This window comes from Silene latifolia, chromosome 3, assembly GCF_048544455.1.
Source record: "Silene latifolia isolate original U9 population chromosome 3, ASM4854445v1, whole genome shotgun sequence".
Lineage (NCBI taxonomy): Eukaryota > Viridiplantae > Streptophyta > Magnoliopsida > Caryophyllales > Caryophyllaceae > Silene > Silene latifolia.
The window spans coordinates 153,203,256-153,222,809 of NC_133528.1; the positions used below are offsets into that span (position 1 = coordinate 153,203,256).

The 19,554-nt window shown below is 38.6% G+C and overlaps 3 protein-coding genes and 1 non-coding gene across 4 annotated transcripts; 3 read left to right on the forward strand and 1 right to left on the reverse strand.

Moving 5' to 3' along the window:
• LOC141648564 (putative receptor-like serine/threonine-protein kinase At4g34500) lies at nucleotides 1–5,283 on the forward strand. The gene is made up of 7 exons (XM_074457293.1): nucleotides 1–783; nucleotides 2,820–2,924; nucleotides 3,015–3,137; nucleotides 3,389–3,559; nucleotides 4,310–4,439; nucleotides 4,530–4,739; nucleotides 4,952–5,283. The coding sequence occupies exons 1-7, from the start codon at nucleotides 236–238 to the stop codon at nucleotides 5,036–5,038; spliced, it is 1,374 nt and encodes a 457-aa protein (XP_074313394.1). The 5' UTR covers nucleotides 1–235; the 3' UTR covers nucleotides 5,039–5,283.
• An 891-nt stretch (nucleotides 5,284–6,174) lies between these two features.
• On the reverse strand, nucleotides 6,175–6,246 carry TRNAE-UUC (transfer RNA glutamic acid (anticodon UUC)). The gene has a single exon. It is a non-coding gene; the product is annotated as a tRNA-Glu (tRNA).
• A 132-nt stretch (nucleotides 6,247–6,378) lies between these two features.
• On the forward strand, nucleotides 6,379–11,210 carry LOC141648567 (cyclase-associated protein 1-like). Its single transcript, XM_074457295.1, has 10 exons — nucleotides 6,379–6,788; nucleotides 7,785–7,953; nucleotides 8,052–8,116; nucleotides 9,028–9,328; nucleotides 9,406–9,553; nucleotides 9,647–9,756; nucleotides 9,862–9,917; nucleotides 10,004–10,060; nucleotides 10,140–10,283; nucleotides 10,797–11,210. Exons 1-10 carry the CDS (start codon nucleotides 6,501–6,503, stop codon nucleotides 10,881–10,883), a joined length of 1,425 nt encoding a protein of 474 aa, XP_074313396.1. The 5' UTR covers nucleotides 6,379–6,500; the 3' UTR covers nucleotides 10,884–11,210.
• Nucleotides 11,211–13,224: 2,014 nt separating this feature from the next.
• On the forward strand, nucleotides 13,225–18,057 carry LOC141648565 (glucan endo-1,3-beta-D-glucosidase-like). The gene is made up of 6 exons (XM_074457294.1): nucleotides 13,225–13,592; nucleotides 13,679–13,987; nucleotides 15,099–15,454; nucleotides 16,315–16,641; nucleotides 16,820–17,162; nucleotides 17,664–18,057. The coding sequence occupies exons 1-6, from the start codon at nucleotides 13,520–13,522 to the stop codon at nucleotides 17,804–17,806; spliced, it is 1,551 nt and encodes a 516-aa protein (XP_074313395.1). The 5' UTR covers nucleotides 13,225–13,519; the 3' UTR covers nucleotides 17,807–18,057.
• The last annotated feature ends 1,497 nt before the right edge of the window (nucleotides 18,058–19,554 follow it).

Below are 19,554 nucleotides of genomic sequence, written 5' to 3' on the forward strand. Positions count from 1 at the left end.
GTCCGTTGAAACCGCTCTCCTCATTCACTCAATTGTCACACTCTCTTCCTGATGATACTTTCTGTTCTCCAACATCTCTGGTAAACTAATGACATCATTCTCAAACCAAAAAATCCCAAAAAAAACCTCATTTATTTCTCACTTACCATGCTAAAATTTCAATCTTTCCCTTGAAAAAATCATCACAAAAAACAAATCTTACCTACATTTTCAGCTTTTTCAACTCTCAACAACAATGGCAGAATACCCATTTCTTCAAGCTCTTAATTCAACTTCTTTTCTCGGTTTAAAGCTCTATTCTTTGATCTTATTATTCCTTGCTTTTATCACATTTTGTTGTTTTTTTCTTTGTTTTTGCTTGATTAAGAGGAAAGACAATGTGGGTAGTCGAAATCAAAATGGAAATCGAAATCGAAATCAAATTAGTGTGTTGTTAAAGCATAATTCAGGTGTAATTCCCTTATTTAATGAACAAAATGAGATAAAAAAGAATAAAATTGAGGAAATTGGGATATTAGTTGATGGAGTAAAGGAGGGGAAATCAGGGGAGAGTAATAGTGATGCTTGTTCTTCAAGTAAGTTATCAGATGGGTCATCTTCGACTGCGGCGGCCGAGGTGGCGAATATTGGTTGGGGAAGATGGTATAGTTTGAAAGAGCTTGAGACGGCGACAGCCGGGTTTTCTGAGAAGAATGTTATTGGTGAAGGTGGTTATGGTGTTGTTTATAAAGGTGTTCTTGAGGATGGCTCTTTTGTTGCTGTTAAGAATCTGCTTAATAACAAGTATGTTTTATAAATTCTTGTATGAGACGGTCTTATATACGATTATTATGACTAATTGGGTTCGGATCATATGGAATGAGATTGTGTTTACAGATTCTTGTATGAGACGGTTTTATAATAAGATTATAATGAGTAATTGGGTTGGGATCATATTACATTGACATGAGATTGTCTACAATAGACTAATTGAACTAGTTAATGTCTTGTGGTGTTGATTATGTTAACAAATTCTTGTATGAGACGGTTTTATGATAAGATTATAATGAGACCGACCCATATGATGGGGTACTTATATGGGTAGGATATTTAAGTTAATTGGGTTGGGAATTGGGATCATGTTAAATTGACATTGATATGTGATTTGGCTGATGAACTAATCTTGTGAATTGTTTACCTTTTTTACTCATTAAGTTAGGTTGCATTATTATTCCCAAATTTTGATTTTGTTAATTAATTATCAGAAAAAAATGTGATCTTTGTTGGAAGGGAGATTAGGAAGTGATGGGATTGCTAGAAATGTTTCAAATTAAGTCGCGAGTGTATCTTTGTTGGAAGGGAGATTAGGAAGTGATGGGATTTCTAGAAATGTTTCAAATTAAGTCGCGAGTATATCTTTGTTGCAAGGGAGATTATGAGGTCATGGGATTGCTAAAAAATGTGATCTTTGTTGGAAGGGAGATTAGGAAGTGATGGGATTGCTGAAAATGTTCGAAATTAAGTCGTGAGTATTAATAAAACAGTTCTTAAACCTACATTTTCATGTTTTTCTCGGTTTAGCTAAATTTAGTTTATGATGCTAAAAAGCAGCAATTGTTGTTTATGAAGAAATCAAGCTATCTCAGAATGCATGATGTTGAAATTTGATGATGACTTATGATTGTTCTGTTCTCTTTATTGATTAAGTGTGTGAATTGTGGATAGTAATTTACATGTTTTGTGCTTAAAAAGTCATGATCTTGATGAGTATTGTATTGCTTTGTTTAGATCTGAGGTGGAAAACTCGAGCGCATGTGTCAGTACTTGATTGCACATTCCAATAGGGATGTTACAAAAAATAGGGTGATTAAATGTAGTATTAGCATTATCTTACTTCCTCCGTCTTTTAACTTTGATTACGATACCTCTCACAAAGAATAAAAACCGTAAACAAATGATTGGGACAGAAGGAATGTTTGTTTTGGGGAAGTAGAATGCTCAATGAACTCTTTAATCGCTTTTTCCGATCATCATCATATTCTAATATAGGTAATTTATAGAAATTAGGTTGACTAAAATATACAGTATTATGTTCTTATTCATCTTTTTTTTTTTTACATCTTGTTTATCTTTTGTTTTGTGAAAGTAGAATGCTCAATGAATTCTTTAATCCCTTTTTCTCATCTTAGTCATATGGTTTTATGTCCTTTGGAAGCTTTTGCTTTGTCCTCTTTTGACTGTATTTACTTTTTTTTTTTCTTTTTTCTTTTAATTGTTCTCCTAGATGTGATTATATGTGGTCCTAGACTCCTAGTGAGAGCTATCTCCTACTTTATTTAGCCAAGGGTTTAACTTTTGAGAATGTCGGGGAAATTCCCGTTTAATCGAGATTAGGCGACTAATTTAGCGTAAGTAGAGTGTGTATGTAATGTAAATGAGTATGCAATTATACATTGGATTTTTTCAAACATGACTTTTTGACATGATTCAGAAAATAAGATCCAGATTTTAAATCTTTCATGTTTTGATTTTTGAGTGAGATCTTCATTTATGACAGAGTGCTCAAAGTTGCTGTAACTTGAGTTAGTAGCATTTATTGACACTTGCTTTCTCTTGTGAGCTCAGCTGAGTTCATGTTATAGATCAGTGTGGTGTTAAAGTGAAAAAGGCTATTAGTGAATTATGACTGCAATTATCTGTAAAACGGTAAACCTCGTTTGAGACGGTCTTATACCCATGAGACTCATCAACTAACCATATGATTTAACTGAGGAATAAATAAGCTTTGGGGTTGGTTGTACTTGTAAGGTTGTCTCATACACGACAAATGCTTACTGTAGGGGGCAGGCGGAGAAGGAATTTGAAGTGGAAGTGGAAGCCATAGGAAAAGTGAGGCACAAGAATCTGGTTGGACTTGTTGGTTACTGTGCAGATGGCGTTCAGAGGTGCGGCTTATTTTATTATTAGCCTATTAGACCTGTATACTCAGGTGATGTTGATTACTAAATATTGGTGTCTTGGTTGCAATTCCGCAGGATGCTTGTGTATGAATATGTGGATAACGGGAATCTAGAACAATGGTTGCATGGAGATGTTCGGCTTGTTAGCCCACTGACATGGGATGTCCGTATCAAGATTGCCATTGGTACTGCTAAAGGGTAACTCGTTTCCCCTGCTTACTCTAGATACCATCTTTCGTTTGTGAGGCTTACAATTTTATGTTTCGGAGCAGGTCTATACTAGTTGTTGATGTTGCTAATTATTAACATGCAACAAGCCGTAGGCCTCGCCTGTGATTTATTGACCTCAAATCTTCAATTTGATGTGCAAATATATCAAGAATGTGGCTTCTCTGATAATTGATACTCCCTTGCTAGTTTTTTAATCTGTATGTAAATATCTCTAATAGGTTGGCGTACTTGCATGAGGGACTAGAACCCAAAGTTGTTCACCGTGATGTCAAGTCCAGTAACATCCTTCTCGACAAAAACTGGAATGCCAAAGTATCTGACTTTGGACTAGCCAAGCTCTTGGGCTCGGAAGCCAGCTATGTCACTACAAGAGTCATGGGAACATTTGGGTTTGTCTTTTCTTATTTTCTTTCCGCTAATTGAGTGACATGAATTTACAGACTTGTTTTACTTCACTCGTGGTATGGCTAATACTAAACTGACCTAACACGAAAGCCGAAAATAAGGCCTGGTCAGCCGGTCACAACAACCAGAATATAACTCTATATGATTCTACCTGAAAATGACCCGATTTGAAATGAGCTAAATTATCTACGTAACAAATGACAAAGCGCTTAACTCTTTGCATAGTCTAATATTGGCCACAACACCGATACACGACCATTCGACCAAGTTATAAAGGTATTAGAGTTTACTGCAACCACATTTTACCGCGCTTTAAGTCGATAATGACCACATTTAACAAGATTAGGCTGTGGCAACCGATAACTAATACTATGTCTCTTTGTTTGCATGGAGTGATTTGGAAGAAAAGGGAGTGAGTAGAATGAACGGGAACAATTTCTTTTACTTGGCTAGCAAATTTGAGTGGGAGGGAATTGGAAGGAAGCGTTAAACGAGTCCCATTAATATCCTTCCAGCATAGGAATGATTTGGAAGATAAATGACAATTGCTTCATATTCCCCTCACTCCCTTTCCGTTCTCTCCATTCTCGCCCCTCCCTTAAAAAACTCTTTTTGTATCCAAACGAATGGTAAATGACACTACCTGAAATGACGTAACATAAAGCCCAACTGATAAGTTCCTTAACCATTGACAATAACCTTAATACCAGCTGATACAAGGTCTTATTATGCAGGTATGTCTCCCCAGAGTATGCAAGTACTGGCATGCTAAACGAGGGAAGTGATGTTTACAGTTTTGGTGTTCTACTAATGGAATTAATCACAGGGAGATGCCCAGTTGATTACTCCAAACCAGCCGGCGAGGTTAGTTAGCTGTTCTTGCTTTCTGATAACTAGTTCTTGATATCTGTTACTGTACTTCGTAATCATTAATCCTGTCTGTGTTTGTTTTAGATGAACTTGGTTGATTGGTTTAAGGGAATGGTAGCAAATCGACATGGAGAAGACATGGTGGACCCTACGATTGCTGAAAAACCCTCGTCCAGGGCACTGAAACGGGTGTTGCTGGTCTGCCTTCGGTGTATAGATCTGGATGCCAGTAAGCGGCCAAAGATGGGTCAGATTGTGCATATGCTTGAAGCTGATGACTTCCCATTCCGCTCTGTAAGTCCTTTCCTGCCCCGTTTTCCTAAACCAAAATTTGTTGGTGTGCGTGTTAAAGGCTGTCATCTCTAAAAGAGCATTATGAAGTGACAGTGACATCCGAACTAGTATGAATAGCCTGGACGAGAATATTACTCTTAACCGTGATTAGTTAGAACTTAGAACAGGATGCCTTTGCCTAACTATGTCAAGCTGTATGCTTTGCATTGCAGGATCATCGTTCTACTACTCGTCAGGAAGCTCCTATTGGATCTTCGACCATCAAGATCTGTTACCCAATCAAGGACATTGCAAGATGATGGATGATCTACAAAAGATGATCCAAAACCCGCGTATTTTAATTTGTCAGTTCAGTATACATAACAGAAGGTGGTTGGAGTATTATTATCCTCACAAGGCAGCTTTCGTCAGCTTACTTCACTCTATCCGTCATTGATAGCTCTGTAGTTAGAAGTATTCTTAGTGAATGATCCCTGTAAATACGTTCATATAAAAAGTGTTTTCCTAAATAGATCCGACAAGCAATTCTCGTGTGCTCTTTGTCTACAATGTTTTTGTTGGGAAATTTACTATCCTATAGTTTGCTCATTCCTCGAAGGAGCATTGGGACAGTAGTGCATTACGATTCTGCAATATTCAGTATGAAACTTGTGTAATACCTACGAGCCTACGAGGTTATTTTCGGACGATGTTGATTTTCAGCCTTTTTTTTTTTTTTTTTTTTTTTTTGGTGACGAGGGGTTTAATCACCCCGGGCCCAGGCATTTCAGCGTCACCACCTGGACCATGTAAACCACCCCAATTGGGGCCGCCGGTTGATTTTCAGCCTTCAATACTCATATATAATGCGACTAATTTAGAGTAGAGCTGGCAAAAGCGGACCCAATAGGCCAACACGAACAGCCAAAAACTCGAACGGATAAAACCCGGAATTTTGGTAAACCAACACTCACTCGGCCCGACCCATAGCTAAAAGCGATAGCCTATAGTAGCCTTTCTCGTTCCATCCCGAACCCGACAAGAACCCACTGGACCCAGCATGTAAAACTATATTCACTCGACCCGTTGGATGACACGATCATGAATTATTTTAATAAAATTTATGTTGATAACCTTATCCGATATTGAACCGAATACGATTCGACTTGTCACCCGATAACGATTCAGCATGAACTATAACCGATCTAACCCGTCATTACCCGACACAAGTCGAGCTCGATATGCTCGATCTTCTTTAACCTGACCCATAACCAACCAGAGTGATCTGATTGTCACCTCTATTTTAGAGTATTTAAAATATTTCATAAATAGCTTGCCAAAGTGAAAATAAGGTCTAAACTCAACTCAATAAATAGGAAATTAGCACAAACTTTACTATCCATGTGGAGATAAAATCTCAATTAAATAAAAAAAAAACATTTAAAAAGTAAAAAACCTCCGTCGCCGGGAATTGAACCCGGATCCTCGGGTGAAAGCCGAGCATCCTAACCAGCTAAACTACGATGGACCAATGATACAAAATCAAATTCTATCTTTAAATCACAGAGTTACTCCATCTAAAAATTCCCCCGCCTAAAATTTCTACTACCTGACGAACAACAAATTTCTCCTTTCTCTTTCTTCATTTTTTCTCCATCACACAGACATTATAACCTCCAATCCTCACACAACAATGTCCACCTTATTTTATTATTAAAATAATAATTTAATAATATAATAATATCTCCGTTATTCTAGAGAGAGTAACAACAAACAACAACAATGGAGGCGGAGCTGTTATCGAGGTTAGAGAAGGCGGTTACGCGGTTAGAGTCTATTTCCACCGCCGCACCGCGGTCACGTGATTTCAATTTCTCCGGTGCTGATGACGTGGCAGCGTCGGCGTCTGATCCGGCGATCGCTGCGTTTGATGATTTCATGGTGAGTCGCGTTGGTAGGGTTTCGGCGGTGGCGGAGAAGATTGGTGGAAAAGTTCTAGAAGCTTCTGATGTTCTTAAGGAGGCGTTCTCTGCTTTGCGTGATCTTCTTGTTAGAGTTAAACATACACAGGTGATTTGAGAAATTATCGGAATTGTTTTCTGTTTGAATTTCGTAATCTCGTTGTTTTTACGATTTTTGCGGTGAAATGTTGAAATGTGTAGCATTGATTTTAGGAGGTTATGGTGATCCTAAATAATGTGATCTTATACGATTGCGATTTGATATTTTCTTGCTAATTAAAGCTGCAATGTGAGCAAAATCAAGAATTGACTGGTAGAAATCATGATATTTTCTTGCTAATTAAAGCTGCAATGTGAGCAGAATCGAGAATTGACTGGTAGAAATCTAGAATTAAAGCTGCAATGTGATCTTATACATTTGTATGAGTTACGGTGAATTGCGTAGGATTGATTTGAGGTAGGAGATGAGGAGGTTGTGGTGTTTCTAATAATGTGATCTTACACGATTGCGATTTGATAGGTTTCTGCTAGTTCATGCTGAAATGTGAGGATATTTGATTGATAGAAATCTTTATTTAGCATGTAGCGCCGCTTGACTTTGTTTAATAAGAAAGGATAATGCTGGTGTGGAATCCAACTGAAGTATAAATGTATATAGGTGAAAGATTGATCTGATTCATACTTGGCATGACTTTGTTGCGCTATGAATGTATAATCACTAAAGCGCTGAAATTTTTACTACTTGTTGCGTCAAACAATTATAAGTAGTTATCAATTTGCTGGCTGTGTAAGGCTAGAATTATCGAAGGTAGTGCTCTTAGATGGTTGACTAGATTAGAAGTTCATTTCTTAACGTCTTTCTTGACAGTGCAATCCTATTCTAATTTCAGTATTTTAAATGCACGAGGTTAAAATTTTAGACCTTTAAATTGGTTGAAGGTTGATGGTGATTGACATAATCTCTTAAATATTTGTTGTGTTAACTTAATCACAAAAGGGATTGTCTTTGCTGTGCAAAGTGATTTCACCCGATACTAGTGGATTTTATGCTGAAATTATTGCCCGTGTAATATTTGATATACTAAATGTATCTTAACTTTTTCAGAAGCCTGACATGAACGGGATGGCTGAATTTTTAAAACCATTGAACGAAGTAATCAATAAAGCTACTGCCTTGACTGAAGGAAAGCGCTCGGAGTTTTTCAACCATCAGAAATCAGTTGCAGACAGTCTTTCTGCTTTGGCATGGGTTGCGTTTACTGGCAAAGACTGCGGTGCGTTCTTTTTCCTTCACCAACCCTGTAATGCTGAATTGTTTTGATAGTTTCATGTTCTTGCTTGCTGAAAAGTTGATTGATTGTTTTAATGATAGGCATGAGCATGCCTATAGCGCATGTTGAAGAAAGCTGGCAAATGGCTGAATTTTATAATAACAAGGTATTGAAATTACTATTTCGTGTTGACACCTTCCTTTATGATGATGACAATTCTGTGAGCGAGTAATTTTAAATTGATTTTTCCAACTAAATGAGAGATGTTGTATAAGCTATCTAGGCTAAGTTGAGACCGATAGGTTCGATCATCCTTAGCCACTCACTGCATGAGCATGAGCCCTAACATATTCTTCAGGAAGATGTCTTATATCTTCAGCTTATTTCAGAAATATACTTTTTCCCCCTCTGGTTTAAATTGTATGATGTGTTAGCCTAATTCACGAATATTGCAAGTTGTATGATCAAAGGGAAAAAGATTGACATCAGTTTTCCCCGAATTTACTCCCTCTGGTTTAAATTATATGATGTGTTAGCCTAATTCATGAATATTACGATAAAAGTTAGTTGGTTTTTTTTTTTTTTTAAAAATTGACTGACATTAGTTGTCCCGAATTTAGAATTTCACCCTTTCTTCCATAGATAAAATGTTGTCTCTTCTGCGTATCTTCCTCCTATCATTGTTTCTCTCATTTTCCAGTTACCGTCTTCTCCTCCTTATGCCTTGATAAGAATTATTTATGATAGGAAACCGTATAATTGAAACAAATTAAACATGTTATACCGTGAATCAGAGGAAAGACTTTTTTAGGTGTGAATGACAAATTATGTTTTTAGTTAAATTTCTGCTATTTCAGAATGAGAACTCATATTCTAAATAGAGTACAGGCTAATTCGTGCTGATTGAGTTCTATTGTGACTGAAAGGTAGACATGCGATGGTTATGCAATCTTGAATAGCTTCATATATTCTCATATTCTCATTTCGGTCTTGTAATACCTTGAAGTGTCTACCATTTGAACAATCTGCAGTCCAAAGTATTTGACAACAAAGGATTAAATGTCTTGCATTGCCTAGGTTCTGATAGAGTACAAAAACAAGGACCCCAATCATGCAGAGTGGGCCAAGGCTATGAAAGAGGTATATTTGCCTGGTTTGAGGGATTATGTTAAGACTTACTACCCACTGGGACCCGTTTGGGGTACATCTGGCAAAGCAACAGTCTCTTCTGCACCTAAAGCTGCTGCACCTGCGCCACCTCCTGCTCCCTCTGCTGCACTCTTCTCAAGTGATTCTCCTAAACCTTCATCATCTCAACCAAAGAAAGGGATGTCTGCTGTGTTCAATGAGATCAGTGCTGGTGGGGAGCTTACATCAGGTAGTCACTTAATCTGCCTTTTGTAATCGCTTTGAGTGTTATTTGCAATGTTGGTTGTCTCACTATCTTGTCCATAGGCCTGAGAAAGGTTACTGATGACATGAAGACTAAGAATCGTGCTGATCGTAGTGGTGTTGTTCCTGTGGCGGAGAAGGAGCCACAGGTTCGTTCTCCAGCAATTTCCAAAACAGGGCCTCCAAAGCTGGAGCTTCAGATGGGTCGAAAGTGAGTATCCCAAAATTTCGTTGATTTTTATGTCTTACTCTCTTATAAACTTTGGTGACTGAAGATACATCAAATTCCTGTCCTTTTGGATAGGTGGGCTGTTGAAAATCAAATCGGAAAGAAGGATTTGGTCATAGATGACTGTGACTCAAAGCAATCTGTTTATGTTTTTGGATGTAAGGATTCCGTTTTGCAGATAAAAGGTTTGTTTATATCTTGTTGTAGCTGTATATTCTTCCGTTGTTTCTCGACTTGTTAGTTTCATTTGCAACCTGCGCTCAATGTTCATGATTGTTTCTTTATTGCAGGAAAAGTTAACAATATCACGATTGATAAATGCACAAAAATGGGAATATTATTCCAGGTATGTGTGGAGCACTTTTCTAATTCTTTCTAAACATATATGAAAAGGCGCTGTTGACTTATCCCACGTCATGACTCCTGAAACAGGATGTTGTTGCAGCCTGTGAGATCGTGAACTGTAACAGTGTTCAAGTGCAGTGCCAGGTACTGTGGCGAATTGCTAAGAAACGCTTCCGTAGACTTTACTAGCATTCATATCCTAACTTGGCAGTTTTGAGTTCAGGGTTCAGCGCCAACAATTTCTGTTGATAATACATCTGGATGTCAGTTATACTTGAGCAAATATTCTTTAGAGACGTCTATAACTACAGCCAAATCAAGTGAGGTCAACGTGATGGTACCTGCTTCTGATGCCGATGGTGATTGGGTATGTAGCATGGTCATAACTAGTAACTTTGTATTGCATAGGAATTCATTTTTGTGCATCATGTTTCTAGAAATTGTTGGTTCAAATTAAGGGGTTTTGGGGGTGGCGATGTAAAAGGAATAGGGTTGAAACTTGCACTTTGCTAATGAGTTTGTTGGAGCGGCCCATCAAGTATCTCTCTTTGTCATATTCAGTTAGAAGTATCCGCAGCACAGGTGCGAGTGTCTGATTCGGTTTATTTTAGGAAAAAAAATTCAGGTACTGGGGTTTAAAATGTCTAAGTATCATACATTCATACCCATGTTGAAGTATCGGAGTGCTAGAATTCTTTCCCCGAGGCTTGTAGAAAAATTGCGATGGACTGAGACACTGAATTATCATCCATCCAATAGCTTACTTTTTTTTTTTTTCTTCCAAGTATTATACCCATGTTAGAGAATCGGAGTGCTAGAATTCTTTCCCCGAGGCCATTGCAAATGATGCTGACCTCTGTTTTGGTTTGTCAAATTGTAGGGAGAGCATTCTCTGCCACAGCAGTACCTTCACACATTCAAGGATGGTCAATTTGTGACCACTCCAGTTTCTCACTCCGGCGCATAACATAATCTTCAAACGAGGATTTAGTTTTTTCTTGAATTTATATTACGATTACTATCTTATCTAATTTTTCTGGTCAAGGCTAAGAAGTACATATTCCTTCTTCTGGCCTCTTTGGTTAATTATTATCAGTTTGTTTAACACACAAGATAGTTTTGTATCTGGTGTTCCTTTTCTTCTTATATTCTTTTATTCGTCCTTCTGTTATATGCTGTTTGTATGACTTTCGTGTCGTGAAATCTCACGGGATCACTCTTGTATGAATTCATAATTTAAATTTGTATTTGTATGTCCTTGTTCCACATCTATATATGAGGACTTTCTTCGTTCTTTTATCTCTTGCTAGAAAGATGTTTCTCGTTCCCGCTTTCTTTATGTTTTGCTGCTCTCTGAATAGTGATAGAGGATTGAACTGCAAAACTGAACTGAATTAGCCGTTTATCAGTATTTCCTGTAGTTCAGTTAACCACATCGTCTGGAAAAGCAGTTCGGTTAACTGAGCCGTAGAAGCTGTCTCAAGACTTTAGCAGACTTTATACCACATCATCGGTATGGAAGTCTGCAGAAGTATTAAAAATTGACTCGTCTTGCTCCAAGTCTTCGGAAGTATGTGGTCTAAGTCTTCGACCTGTACTAGTTTGTGGAATTGTGGGTCATGTCAGATCAAGTTTCTTTGTGGAAAATTAGTACTCCGTAGAAAATTGTGCCGGTTGGTGAAATCGCATGGGCTCCCCATTTTCTGTTACTCGTCATTTCGTCAACATTGTTTAGTTGTATACTTGTATGATCCAAATCTTGGGTTATTTTAGCATAGTACTAATTTGATGTGTTTCTGGCTTGAGAAAGGCCGCTTTCGGAATTAGATGCATCAATCTCTCTGTTAATCAAGTGACGCAATTTAATTACTTATCGTACTTACACGAATCAAGTGATGCAATTTAAATAAGGGTTATTTAACATGAATACTCCAACCTATTGGTAGTATTCTCGTAATACTCTGAACTCTAGTTTAACCCACAATAAACCATACTATTGACCCCCTATTCTAATAATGTAACGGGTGACCTGCTACCTGTTTAACAAGTTAAATGACCCTATTATTCCATTATTTCCTTGTAATTCACAAATCCATCCACCTATATTTCCCTAGTCTAATAATGTATCACCAGCAACCCTCACCAAAAAAAATATAATGTATCACCAGCACCACGATCACCGCAGACCGCCACACCCAAGTCTCGACCCACAAAGCCCAAAGCTCATCCACCACCAACAACACCTCAAGAACCATTAAAATCGTGTTGACCGGAGTGAAGTTGAAGAGCAAGAGAGTGGAAATCATTCGCGATTCCCAGGGATGTTGGTCACCTGGTCTTGTCGCCTGTGGTACGTCGGCATCCAGCTGTCGACGCGTAAAGTAGGAGGTTGGAGATGAGATGAAAAAAGGGAACATGTAGAATGGAGGTTGACAATTGAGAAGCACTAGCAAGAACCCACAACCCAGATTGACATTTACCCCAAATTGATTTGGGATTTGGGATTTGGGATTTGGGATTTGGGATTTCGGGTTTGGTGAAGCAGGAGGACGATCTATGGTGGCGATAGAAAGTAGTCAAAGTAAGTCTAGGAGGATGGTGGTTTACCCAGATTGACATTTATCCCAAATTGATTTCGGGTTTTGTTTGATGATGTTGATGCTAACGGTGCTGAACAGTGATGTCGCGGTGGTGAATGGTGGTGGAGAGTCGCTGGTGTAAAGGGGTAGTGGTGTAGGTGCTAAAGTGTTGGTGTTAATGGAGGATGAAGAATGGGGGAGGAGTGGTGAGGAGGAAGATGGAGTGGTACCGGTTGTATTACCTGTGTTAACAGGTCTAAAAGGACTCCAGTATATTATTAGAATAGGGGGTCAATAGTGTGGTTTATTATGGGTCAATAATGTTCGTCTCCAAAACTATACACGTATTAAAATTTGATGATTTAACTAACATTATATTTGAAAGTACCGACTAAACAAGTTCTTTTAACTGTTGTGTAACGGAAAGAACATGTTGATATTCATATACAGAGTATATACTCGGTATCATTTATTTACCTTAATTTTTATAAAGAATAAGCACAAAAAACATTATAAAGAGAGTTTATGTCTTACCAAAGTGATTAAGCATAAATTCTTATTTAAAACGGATAATTATTTTTAAGACAGAAATTATTAGACACAAGAAATTGTGGTTAAGAGCTGGAATAGCTGAGAGTAGGCCGACAAAAGACTTGGGACAGTAGACTTTCGACTTTTCGAGTCCCTTTAAGTCTTTAAAGCGTGAAATCACGTCATCTCAGCCGACGTGGAGCATAGCTGTCAATCAACCTCGAGTATGTTAAATCATCCACCCACCTCCTCTTTTGATGCATTACCACAACCATTGTTGAATCCAAACAAACCACTACTATACTCCAAACTCCCCTACACTCCTTGCATATATTCTTTCCTTTTCCAACTTTTTTTCCTTTTTTTTTTCTTAAAAACATTTTGATTAGTTATATAACTATATTAACATCATAATCACATACGGAGTATATATTGACATACATCAACCAATAACCAAAGTTAGCTCATATTGTTGCATAATACTTGAGCAGCCATGGCAGTAAAGCTTCCCAACTTTTCTCTCCCTTTTATTATTTTCCTCATCTCATCATTTCTCCTTTCCATAGGTAAGTCACATTTGCTTACCGTTTATATTGTCTGTTCAGAGTATTTTATTCAAAGGTAAACTAATGAGTCACGATTGGAAGTGCAGAAGGTCAATCTTTCTTAGGAGTGAACTATGGGCAGGTGGCGGACAACCTACCGCCACCAGAAGCGACAGTAAAGCTGCTAAAATCAACAACAATATCAAAAGTAAGGCTATACGGAGCAGACCCGGCAATGATACAGGCCTTAGCAAATACTGGAATAGGCATTGTAATAGGAGCAGCAAATGGAGATATACCTGCACTCGCAACTGACCCCAATCATGCCGGTCAATGGGTTGCTTCTAATGTTATTCCTTTTTATCCTGCTAGTAATATTATCCTTATTACTGTTGGCAATGAAGTTATTACCTCAGGTGTTCTTTCTTCATTTTGCTGCAACTTTTTATCATCATTACTTTTTAAAGTAACGGTTTTTCTAACGTGTGGAATAAGGGCACGTGTTAATAAGCTGATTCCTAGAGATTTTCAGGATTCTTTCACTAATTATGGTAAATACTCCCTCTTATTCGGAATAATTGTCCCATTTGGACAATGACACGAAAATTAAGGAATGAAGTTAAAATAATGAAAAGTATTGTATAAGGGTAAGAATATAGGAGTTAAATAATGAAAAGTATTGAATATGATGGTTTAGGGTTGATTGGGGTGGTAAATAAAGAAAAGAGCCAAGGGTAGGAAAGTAAAAAAACATGTCCAAATATGGCAAATGGGACAGTTCTCTGAATAGACGGAAATGACAAATGAGACAGTTATTCTGAATAGGAGGGAGTATGAGCTTGTAGATCAAATTTTCATGATAAATTCTAACAATTTTTCTTTAATTAGCTGATTAACGTGTGCTCTTAGGGTTACTTTTTTGTTCGGTCCAATTCACCATATTTGGTCGAATATATGTGGGGTGAATTTTTTGAAAAAAATTGAGATTTAGTTAAATTGGTTTTGTGAAATTTGGGTGTGTTGCTAATAGCCTAATATTGTGTGAGGCTGCGTATATCCGACCCTTTTTACTCTGCAATTTGCGGGAGGCGTTGAGGGCGTGAGGTATTAGGTTTGTGGCGCAGTTGTTGTTGGGTTTGTAAGAGTTGATTAATCTGATTAATTATTGATCATAGGACCATGAATTGTTAATTATGTAATGGGTAGAATAAAGAAAGGTGGAAACTTTAGAATTTTTTCGAAAACTACTTTATTCTATGATGATCCAAATTGACTAATCTTTTGCGTGTAATTTAAAGCTAATTTGTTCTCTGTTACTCAATTAAGTACGATAGATTTGAAAGGGAAAAGGAAGAAAAAGAGGAAAAGTGTGATCTTGGAATTCCATATGCAATTATTGTATTAATACAGTGAATTATAAGCACCAGATTCGGGAATATCAGCGCTGTTAATCTTATATTTGAATTTAGAAAGAAAGGCCTTTAGAATTTTAGATCATGACTTTATGGAGACAATGTTGAATTTCAGGAGACCAGAATCTGATCACCCAGCTAGTACCGGCGATGCAGAATATCCAAAATTCCCTAAACGGTGCGCAACTTGGAGGCAAGATCAAGGTCTCAACAGTCAATTCAATGGCAGTGTTGGGTCAATCCGACCCGCCTTCAAGTGGTGCTTTCAACTCATCATATGGAGCCACTATGAAAAGTTTGCTTGACTTCCTAAAGGCAAATGGGTCACCCTTGACTATCAACCCGTATCCATTTTTTGCTTACCAGAGTGACCCGAGGCCTGAAACGCTGGCATTTTGCCTTTTTCAGCCTAATGCGGGGCGGGTCGACTCAGGGACTAATATCAAGTATATGAACATGTTTGATGCCCAGGCAAGTTATTCTGCTTATTACTTAGTTTTAGATAAATTGGTGAGTTGATATTGACTGCCCTTCATTTTAATGTAAATTGGTAACAATGCAATGTTTATTTAGGAAATTGGGTCATTCGGAAACTACCTCTTAATGTTGTTAACATACGGATAAGGCTAGGTATATCCGACCACCCCCCATGGCCCATATCTCCAAGGAATGCATCAATTTATTCCCCTTATTGATTGGACGGACCATCCGTTAATTAAGATGTGTCCTGGTTAAGGTTGATTACAGGCTGTCCAAGTGATTTGTGCAATGAACACAGGCCCGATTTTGCATCATGGGGCTACATGAGTGGAAAATACCACTCGTACTATGTATGCATTATTGTGAAAAGTGTGAAAGGTAATTTGAAAAATGAAAACCTTTTCCATCATGTCATCTGTTACTCTGATTTTCCTTTTTTCCTTTTTCCCCTGGCATATGTGTGTGTCGCCTCGTCAGATACTTTACCGTGTCACTCCATTTTACCAAAACTTAACGATTCTAATGAAGCATTCTCGATACTTCAAGCAGTGTTTGAGTAAACTAAAAATGAAATAGCCTAATTTCATGTGTTGCTGTCGGAATAATTCGGTATGACAGTTTGAACATTCTAAGATCATTTTCTCGGTAAATAAAGGTTTTTTTTACTGCTTGAGCTAGCATACTACATTTTTCATTTTCTGCAATAGACTGCATCTAAGGAGTGAACGTTCTGAATCACGATATCTTGTGAATGTAAATTCAGACTGATATTCAGTCACAAGTTTCCATCTGAATAACATAGAATTCCATGATGACCGTCATGTTTGGTTAACAGATAGAGACTTTTTCAGGTTGATGCAGTACATTCGGCCCTGAATGCAATGGGATACAAGGACGTCGAGATAGTGGTTGCTGAGACTGGGTGGGCATATGATGGAGACAGCAACGAAGTGGGACCTAGTGTAGAGAATGCTAAGGCTTACAATGGTGGTCTGATTAACCACCTTAGGTCTATGGTCGGAACCCCACTTATGCCCGGGAAATCTGTTGATACTTACATTTTTGCGCTTTATGATGAGGACCTGAAGCCTGGCCCAACTTCTGAGAGGTCATTTGGTCTCTTTAAGCCTGACTTATCGATGACATATGATGTTGGCCTCTCCAAGAGTAGCAGCCAGGTAAGACATTCGTTTACCTTTTGTTACCTTTTATTTTATTTTTTTATTTTTTGTGGATTATTTTAATCAAACGTAAATAAATGACTGGGACGAAGGGAGTAATAACTTAAAATTCACCAAGCTGTCTTAACAGTTTGTTGTATTGAACTATGAATCCTGATTGGTCAACATCTTGTAGGCCCCCTCCACAACACCATCGACACCCTCAACGAGTCCGTCGACTCCCTCGACAACTCCGACCCCATCTACTACACCAGCAACTCCATCTCCAAAGCCAGCTCAAGGGGGTTGGTGTGTACCGAAGCAAGGTGTCTCAGATGCTCAATTGCAAGCCAATCTTGACTATGCTTGCGGCCATGGCGCTGACTGCAGCAAAATACAACCTGGTGGACCCTGCTTTGATCCCAACACAGTCGCATCACATGCTGCATACGCAATGAATCTGTACTACCAGACGACTAGCAGGAATCCGTTGAGCTGTGATTTCCTCCAGACTGCTACAGTTACAGATACTAATCCTAGTAAGCTGATTATTATTGCTTTACTGACTTTATTTATCGTCGCTTCATTTATCGTGCCTATCAATTCACGGGTCACCTCGAGTCGGGATTCGGGTTTAAGTGGAACAATTGTCAATATTTTTTTGGATCTGGTTTTGGGCAGTTCAAGTTAGGCAATATTGTCGGCTCCACAGGTGGATCTAAGTGGCTAGTAGGGGCGCTCGCCTCGCTAGACAATTAATAATCTGCAAGTTCTAATAAAATTTGGGAATTTTTTCCGAGTTTGCTGTTCTCGACGCAATTTTCATCTTGGGTCATTCGGAAACAGCCTCTTTGCGTTGCTAGCACAAGGGTTAGGCTGCGTACATCCGACCCCCCCTTACCCTGCAATTTGCGGGAGCCATTGAGGCACTGGGGTAATGTTGTTGTATCGAACAGTTCTAGGCTTTAAAGAAGAGATGATGTTTTTTTATATCTTATGCTTCATTAGTATTACCTTGAGACTAACTCTGTTATACATAGGTTACAATGGCTGTGTATACCCTGGTGGTGGGAGTAATACCCGGCTATCTTTAGGCGTTACCGCAAGCAATTCTGTAGATAGAAGAGATGATAAAAGGCATTGGTGGTGGTTGTGTTATATGGTATTCCTCTTTCTCTCTTGAGTAGTAAAGCTTCTGTTATTTCTCCGTCTTTTTCTTCATCGCTCACCTTCTAATAAGGGAGGAAGGATGGCTGTAATAGTGTAATCATGTAAAGGAGACAATCTTCCGAGGTTCTTACGAAAATGATGTTTAGCCTGTGGTGATGAAAATGTCAACAAGGAAGAAGGATGGCTGTAATCATGTAAACAAGATGATTTTGTGACGAAAATGAAGTTTAGCATGTGGTAATGAAAAATGTTGATTATTCGAAACTTGATTTGTTGTTTCCTACAAGCAGATATTCGTCTCAACAACGTGAAAATAATGGAAATCGTCACCATTTCCAATCCCTCCCTTGGCTGCTTCCTAAGTCCCTAACAATCGACTCTGGTACTGGCACATTTGATCAATCATCTCGATCACATTCGTGACTCTTAATAAGGATGGTTCCTAACAATCGAATTTGAAACATGGGATTTGTCTTCGACTTTTGACATTGTGCCTCGATAAGTCATCTCGAACGTATATTAAATCCTTTAAAGTTCAAGTTCGTTTTTTATGTTAAATCTCAGAAGTCATAATGAGTTAAAATGTGAAGAACAACTAATAAACCGCACAAGTTAGACGTGTAACATAATATTTACTCTCTTTTTGGGTTATTTTTTACACAAAATCTACCCGATGACGAGGCATCCAGTGATTGGAACAAAGCAAGTGCAGCGGATCAATGACGTGGCCAACAAATATCCTAAGCAAACCTTATACAAAGCCACACGGTCAAACACAAGGTGAACAAAATGCATAAGAGTCGGTCAAGTAATAAATCCCACAAAAATAGGGAAGTTGAGCAAAAACAGGGAATAGGCGCTGAGGAGGAGCGGGTCAAAGGGAACAACTATAAATATGAAACAAAGGCAAAGCAGCAGGGCATTCATTCAATCATTCACTCACTCACTCACTCACTCACTCACTCACTAATCAACTCTCCAGAAAATCATCACCATACAAGAGCATTAGTCGTTATTTCCGTCATAATGGTAACATTACACTGTTCCTCCTTAGTAGCCCAGAAAATCATAGTGCATACATTTGGTACGATACTGACCCCCCTGCGGTTTTTCCCACATTCGGGTTTTCCGCGTCACCAATTTCTTGTGTCCTTTACCTTTTTGCATTCTTTATTTTGTTCCGTCAGCTTGCAACTACAATCTCATTACCTTAAAATTGACCAACAATAGACCGCTTTAACCAACCTAAAACAAAGTAACTATTAAGTAATATTTTACCAAAACAATTTGGCACCCACCGTGAGGCCTAGTGGTCATATTATAAAGTCAACCTTCCCAGCAGTACATTCAGCATGTCAGGATCCAATCAGAGTACCTCCAGTGCTCCGAGTTCCACCTCAGGCGTCTCAGGTTCTACCACCCAGCTTATGGCCTAGACCATTCCAGCCGTAACGGGAACGATAGAGCAAGCGACTCTCATCAGCAGGGCGATTACCACCAGCCAACCGACTAAGGTGACCCCAGTACCAGCCAAACCCCCGCATTCACCCAGAACCACAGATGTGGGGGCAGAGTGCACAAGTAAGGTATCAGGGGGTGCCTGCCCAAATGAAGTCCAGCAGGAAAAGCAGCCCAGTCAGATCAGCAGGAACGCCAGTGGTTTCTCAGCACGCTGGATCAACACCGCCGGAGGCGTGGCAACATCTACTCCAAGCTATGAACACTTTGCACCGTGCTGTAGAGAGCCTACAGAAGGACAAC